Consider the following 7,500-nt stretch of genomic DNA (forward strand, 5'->3'; position numbering starts at 1 on the left):
GGAGTGGGCGTGGCACATGCGCATGGCATATCGCCTTCGGGAACTTCCGGGAGTGATCGGGGGTAAAAGAGACGGGCCTGCGGAGAACGAGGACGAGGGGAAAGTCAGTGATAATCAGGACGGGTATGTGGGCGTGGGGGCAGGATGGGGAGAGGAGTTCTTGGAGTGGAGGGAGTGTGGCCACGCCTTCGTGACCGCCACCGATTCCAGGCCCATCTTGGCCAACACCACTCTGGCGTCAGGTGAGGGGGATACATCCACATATACATACCTCCATGCATGCATATAAATACGTCCAAACATATATACTGTATAAATAATTAGCATATACATGTAAAGATATATGTATATATGAATATATAGATATAGATATATGGTTGTGTGTGTACACACACACACACACACACACACACGTATGAATGAATTTGTATGTTTACTCAAATTATGTATATCTGCAGTGGCGACGGTGCACGACGGCTGCACCCGGCACCGGCGCGTCGGGTACTGGGGAGACGTCCTGAGCGGCCCCTTCCCCGCCCTGGCCCTCGCCTCCGCCTCCCCTTCGGTCACCAAGAAGGAGAACGGGAGAAGCAAATGTGTCAGTGCCTGCATTGTCTCGCAAACTTCGCTTACATCCGTTTGATTCTGTTTCTTTGGAAGGGGCGTTTTTGTTAAATGGATTGTAATTTTATCTCAAATATATACTGACTTCTATTATTATTTTACAGAATGGTACGCAGATTGCTCAGTGGAACTTGGAGAACTTATTGGAAAAGTTGTGGAAAAGTGACTCTAATGAAGCGATTAGTGACTCAAGCAGTGAAACAAGCAGCAAATCAAGCGACGCTTCCGCCAGCCGCAGCAGTGGCACTAATGATGAAACGGATTCTAAATCAAATGACGAATTGGGCAATGAATCGAGTGGAAGCGGGTCGACTGAGGAAAGCGTGGATGGATCCCGTGATTTATCAAAAAGTGGATCTAGTGATGGAACGAGCGGTGAGTGGAGTCGATCGGGCGAGGAATCAAGTGGAACAAAAAGTGGATCAAGTGATGGGACAGGTATGGGATCAAGTGGAACAAACAGTGCATCCAGTGGAGAAACGGGGTCGAGTGGTGATGCATCGAAGAGTGGTTCAAATCACTCATCGAGCGATATATCGAGTAACAGTTTGAATGATGACTCAGTTAGCGGTTCAGATAGTAGTTCAGAGAACGGTTCGAGCAGAGTGTCAAATGAGGAGTCAAAGGCGAAGTCACAAGACGACCAACACGGTAAAGAAAATGAATGGAAAGATAAAAAAGATGAAGAGAAGATGACGAAAATACAGAATGACGCAGAAAAGGAAGAGGAAAAGGAAGAAAGAGCGAAAGAAAACATTATGCAGGATAGCAATGGTAAAGAGATTCAAAATGACATGCGTAAGGGTATGCATGATTTTAATGAACCACACGAATCAAGATCAGATCCTTCGCGCCCAAGCAAGAAACTGTCCAGTTCGTCACAGTCTTCAACAAAGGACGAGGAACACAGGACTGCCGAGAACTACCTGAGAGTGGAGGGCGTGGAGGTGGTTTTGCTGTCTCCAACACGCCTGAATGACCTCAGTTCTTTGTCGGAGGTGAGATGGTTAATGAAAGTAATTGAGAGCAGTTTGAATGATAGAGATAGGCACATACGATGTGCTGATGGACCTCTGTATATAAATAAATAAATTATATATATTTATGTGTGTGTGTGTGTGTGTGTGTGTGTGTGTGTGTGTGTGTGTGTGTGTGTGTGTGTGTGTGTGTGTGTGTGTGCGCGCGCGCGCGCGTGTATGTGTGTATAGACTAGAAAATTGATAAGTGAAATTAATAAAAATCTACACCTATACCTATATTTATCTCTCTATATACTTATTCTCTCTCACTCACTCTCTCTCTCTCTCTCTCTCTCTCTCTCTCTCTCTTTCTCTCTCTCTATCTTTCTATTGCTATTGCCATCTATCTGTCTCGAAAATGGTAATTGTTTACCCTTGGCAGATTCAAGGAGGGCTGGACATGGTATACCTCTCAGTCGCGACGGCGCACCTTCTCACACCCTCGCTCGCCAGTGCCCATATTCTCCCAGGAACGACACTTCTACTGGAAACGGCCAGGTAATTCCCTCTTCAGCTATTTCTCCTTCCTTCTTCTTTGATAGGAAGTATATGCCTTTCCTTTTTGACAGTTTTGTGTCATGGGTCCCCTAATACTCCTAATAATCAACATACTCCAATCATGTCACAATTGTTTATTTTCGAAAAAAAAAAAAAAAATAGCGACAAAAGACCATCTCATTTCCTTCATAACACCCACCTTCGCAACGCCATCCCTACAAATCTCTTCCTTCACAGCGCCCTCCTTTACAACTTCCTTCCAGAATGTTCCCGGATCCAAATATCTAATTCAGAATACCTTAATTCCCTCACAACACCCATCTCCGCCACGCCCCCCTGAGATTCCTCCTTCACAGCGCCCTCCTTCATAACCTCCTTCCAGGATGTTCCCGGAGCTGACCGATGCCCAGGTGGCCGAGTACGAGACGCGCGTCCGGACGTCGGCGGAGGAGGCCGGGTGGGCGCCGCAGGAGTCCCCCCCTCTCTGCCATCTCCGCTTCGGCAGGAAGAAGTGAAGCGCTGGGCATACTATTTTCTTCTGCTTATACTCAGAAATATATGAATATTTATCTAAAGGGACTATAGTATTTCGGATGCGTGTGATATTGGGTGTAAATGCGGCTGATGTGGTCGAGTAGATGTGCCTCTGATTCTCTTGTTCTCGGTTTGTGTCATTTGTTTGGGGGCATGTTTATTTCTGTTTAGTCCCATATTGCAAGATGCATATGTGTACATTCACTTCAAAAATAAAACTATATAAGTTATTTTCCTCTGACGGGTGTTGTTTTAATTTGTGTTATTCCATTATCACTATTACAGTTTATTACTCATATCATCATCATCATCATCATTTTCATCACCATCATTATATTTATCATAAATACTTCTAATAGTGATGGTAAATGATGATTCTAATGATAGTTATAATAATAGCACCAATAAGGCTAACAATAATGGAATTAATAATAGTCATTGTTAACAATTCATTTATCATCAGTATGATAATTACTGTAGCATTTTTTCCTCTTTACTTACATCAGTACATACAATACACAGCAAAATCTTGTCAAACAATTTTTTTTTCAGTGAGCAATTAGCCTTATAATTCATTTGATCTACACAATTTTAGTATATAATTAGAATAACGTCTGTAAGTGGAAGCATTCTCCAGATACTTAGAAAGGAAAGACCAAGTAGTTGATATAATACATTTATTAGTCCCAAATTCTCTGTATACATGTGAGAGACAAGGATGTGAAAATTTTATATAAAGCAAGAGATTAGTTGCATGTGAGGGGGGGGGGGGAGGGCACATAGCCACCCTGGCACCCCCACCACCAATTACTATATATCCTTATATCTCTTAATATGAAGAAATTAATAAATAAACAACTAGATGAATAGATGACCAGATAAATAAATAAACTTTATAATGTCTAGATCAATAAACTAATTTATAAGAACAAAGAAAACTTAAGTTCAGGTTTCTGGGAAATTAATATAGATTGACAGTTCTTTCTACACTAATTCAATGATGAATTTCGTTTGCAAAATCTACACGGAAGAGAAAGAAAGTGTTAATTTGAATACACTTTACAACCTTATGAATTTCAGAATGTGAAAAGAAAAATCATGTAAATGTCAAAGAAGTGCTACTTTTGAAATGAAAGGAGATGTGAAGAAGTGAGGGATTAGGCTAGGAAAAATAGTCAGGATTATGAATGGTTTTCTATCTATTCTTGCTTTGATGAATGAAGGTCGTTGCGACATGGTGTGACGTCATTAAAATCAATCATGACGTCATCAAACTCTCGAGCCAGTTAACAAAGTGTCATGCTCTAATGGTGATGAGGATGATGGTGATTCTGATGATGAAAGGAGGAAAGAGATAAAGAAAGAGAAGGATACATAGAGAAACGAAAAAAAAAAAAATCAAAATAAGGCGGGGGACAAAATTAAAATAATGTGACCGAACAAACCAAAGAGGATATAAAGACATCGAAGTACAGATGGTCACAAAATTAATCGAAAAGTTTACGATTTCTGTCCAAACCCTTACGACAAGCATCGCTAGAATTTTCACTGAAGTATCATGATTCTCTGAGTGATAGAAGGTGCGTAGAGGCATACGTATATATGACCATTAAGCGTAGCCTGCTGTTACATGGCTCACCTTTTGCCGTTTAACTGAGAAATACTGCTCCGTATTCTAAGGAAATACGTATTACTAAAAATTCAAGGACTACTAAGGCTGTACTGTGCACGTATTTCCTCTTCTGACTAGTCTGGTGCTCCTGCTTGCGTCGCATTTCATTCTCATGACTGATCTATTGTTATCACAGAGTGTCTGCCTGCGCAACCGAGTCTATTAATCACAAGTTGAATCTGACCTCCAGCATACCTGTTGGGATGTCTTAATTTTCCACAGGTGAGCTACATGGGTCCTTTCGTGTCATTAAGAGCGAGAACCTGCTCTTTGACACTGACTCACCTGGGGGTGGAAGGCTAGAGGGTGCTGGCAACATGATGGTGAAGGAGGGGCCGGGGGGGGGGGGTTGCATGGGGCTGCTTATATATATATCTTCACTCACACAACCTAAAATAACTATCTGATATCCAAGTTACAATGGCCCATATACATATCGAATCTAATACACACGCATACCGATACAAGTATCTTGGTAACAACTGGTCAAGTTCATGTAGTGAAAAGAGGCAGCGACGCCTCGGTAACATATCTGTACATATCACCTTTGTAGGCCTGACTGATCTATCACAGTCAATTGTCGTCCATCACTGACTACGAAGACGGCGGGGTAGTTCCCCTTGTCGTCGTCGAACAAAATAAACTGGTCTTTATCATGATACACAATCGTGAAGTTTGGTTACGTAGTGCTGAGGTGCACGAGACTGCGTGCACGCGGACAGTCAGGCAGCGGGGCGGGTGGTTGACGGAGGGACGGAGACATCACGGGCGTCCGGGCTGTGGGCGTGAAGGCTGGCGGGTCGAGGGCGTCTTGGGAGGGGCTGGCAGGTGGGGGACTTTCTCTTCTATATTCGCACTTCCACTTTCTTACGGCATCTCGCGGTGTCAGGCAGACATCGCGTGTTGCCCTCTACTCTTTGGTCTGACGTTGCGGGCTGCGATGTCAGCGCCACGACCTCCTGACGCCATGCACATTGCAGGAGCATCAGCAGTATGCAGCACCGCCGGATGTGGGAAATGAGGGGGCTAGGGGGAAACCGCAGCGAGGAGTCGAACACTATACGGTGCTGTCGAGAGGTAAGTGCTCCTTGATCAGCTGTGAAGGGAAAAGAGACAAGAATTAGTGACGGATCCTTCCTTCTAAAGCCGCACATGGGCCAGGCACTCGAAACATGGGCTCATCTCATTTTATATTCACATCATTTATCAATCTATCTAGACTGACCACTCGGTAAGCAACATGATCTCTAAAAGAATGTTCCTACCACTAAAAATACTAAATGTAAATGCTAGAAACAAGTACTTCTATCATCTGGTACCGACTAACAGAGTCATAGCAAAAGTACAAATATCTTCCATACGATAACTATGAGGTAGGCAAGGAATGGCAGAAGAGAAAATCCTTGTTAGAAGTAAACCTAGTGAAATGGCCTCTGACTGAAGCTGTTGTCGATCCATCTGTTTTTGTGATGAGAGTTGCTGATAATTTGTTAATATGTTTGTTTCTTGAATTTTTGCAGATCTTTCCAGTGAAATATAATGTGGGTTATGTGTTTGAAAGGTTCAAGATGGCGGGGAAACTGATGCATTCACTGGTGCAACACTGTACGGTGCACAAATATAATGCGCACATAAATACGATTATAAATACGAAAGACATTAATCGACGTAAATCCTGAGGAGACAATGTAGTGGGGTGTAAAACATGTAAGAACAATTCCAAATGATACTGTGCATAGATGGATAGCCGAGTAATGTAGGGATATAATGGGAAAAAGAGATTAACAATCATGGTCAACAATCCAACATACCGAAGCTGTTGAAAAATATGACCATATAATGATTTCGAAAGGAAGACAAAGGTGGTGGGTAAATACTAGTATTGTCAGGGTAAATGCCGATGGATTTGGATTCTACAATAATGCGTTGACGCTTAGTAACATTAGAATGAGGGATGAAGCCGACAAGGACATGAATGTATATATATGAGGGGAATAAGCAGCGTAGATACACCAATTCAGTCAGCCGGTGTATCATTCATGTCCGGACGCGTTGGCCAAACAGACAATCCTGGATTCCTCTGATTCCTGGTGAAAAGCATCGTCCTCAGAGTTTATAAAGAGATCGAAGCCTTTCTCCGAGGAACGCTAACATAAGCAAAGGAGCAAGGGCCTGCCAGAATAAACCCGGCATTAAACTATGGTAAACAAATCTACAAAACAAAAGAGCAAGCAGCAAGCTCTAAGTAAGCAAAAGTATTCAAACTCACAGGAAAAGGGTGTTGATTATAAGGAAGGAAAAACAAAAACAAACAAAAACAAAACCATGAACTGATGTTGATAAAGGTTTCCATAACTACGTCGCGCAGTATTTTGAAAGAAAACCAACAACTACAATCTACTTTTTACCGAAAAGACAAAACTTTGAGCCTCTGATAAGTAGTTATTTTATTAGATTAAGAGGGCGAGTTGTCAGATGGATCAGATACATATTCAGTTTGTAAAATTTAAGCTTATACCTATATAATCTATCTGTGTGAAAGTAACTGGAAAAAAATTCCATTATTAGCTTCGGACTTAAGCAATGATAATTTTCTTAGTATATTGTTGCAAAATGTTTTTTTTGAAAATTAACATCCTCAAGACTCCACAGAAAACCAATATCCTTATTTCTCATCTTGGGAGTCCGCGAAAAACTAGCGCGGGACACCAGGGCGACATATAGATACCACATCATCTCCGACTGAGAACTCGCCCTCCATTCCGCTGTTAATGCAAGCAACGACAGGATTAGTGTTCTGGTGAGACATATCGATATTCTGAGCTAGAAAAAATAGCGAGCAGTTGAGAAGAACGGTTATGCAGGCGTGGACACCTTGATGAGTTTATCCCTGTATAACTTCTCGGACTCCCAACGCCTGACCGGCACGGGCTTTCCGTTCCTCCTAAGACATACGCGCAAGTCCGCCTCGTCAAAGATGCTGACAGGGTCGAGCTTGTGCGCATTGATCTTCTCCACCAAGTATTCCGTGTAGTGCAACCTGGGTGAGACAAGGAGAGGCTAGCCACCAGAGAGAAAAGGGCCCTCAAAAAAGGAGAAGGAGGACAAGGAAGAAGAAAAAGGACCCCAAAAAAAGAAGGAGGGAAAGAAGGA

The 7,500-nt window shown here is 42.6% G+C and overlaps 2 protein-coding genes across 19 annotated transcripts in view; one reads left to right on the forward strand and one right to left on the reverse strand.

The window, feature by feature from the left end:
* LOC125043635 (dynein axonemal assembly factor 3-like) overlaps positions 1–1,715 on the forward strand; it is a 4,449-nt gene extending 2,734 nt beyond the window's left edge. The window contains exons 5-7 of the mRNA XM_047639870.1: positions 1–242; positions 459–598; positions 729–1,715. The exon at positions 1–242 is cut by the window's left edge and continues 57 nt beyond it. Coding sequence (XP_047495826.1) covers positions 1–242; positions 459–598; positions 729–1,715 — 1,369 coding nt within the window. The remainder of the gene's footprint in view (positions 243–458; positions 599–728) is intronic.
* Positions 1,716–3,337: 1,622 nt separating this feature from the next.
* LOC125043556 (E3 ubiquitin-protein ligase lubel-like) overlaps positions 3,338–7,500 on the reverse strand; it is a 134,926-nt gene continuing 130,763 nt past the window's right edge. For 17 of the 18 annotated variants that reach the window (XM_047639738.1, XM_047639744.1, XM_047639735.1 and 14 more), the window contains one exon: positions 3,338–5,443. In XM_047639738.1, coding sequence (XP_047495694.1) covers positions 5,405–5,443 — 39 coding nt within the window. In that variant the 3' untranslated portion in view covers positions 3,338–5,404. Of the gene's footprint in view, positions 5,444–7,221; positions 7,388–7,500 lie in introns of all 18 variants that reach the window. The other variant, XM_047639732.1, reaches the window with a different exon arrangement.

Source organism: Penaeus chinensis, chromosome 34 (assembly GCF_019202785.1).
Source record: "Penaeus chinensis breed Huanghai No. 1 chromosome 34, ASM1920278v2, whole genome shotgun sequence".
Taxonomy (NCBI): domain Eukaryota; kingdom Metazoa; phylum Arthropoda; class Malacostraca; order Decapoda; family Penaeidae; genus Penaeus; species Penaeus chinensis.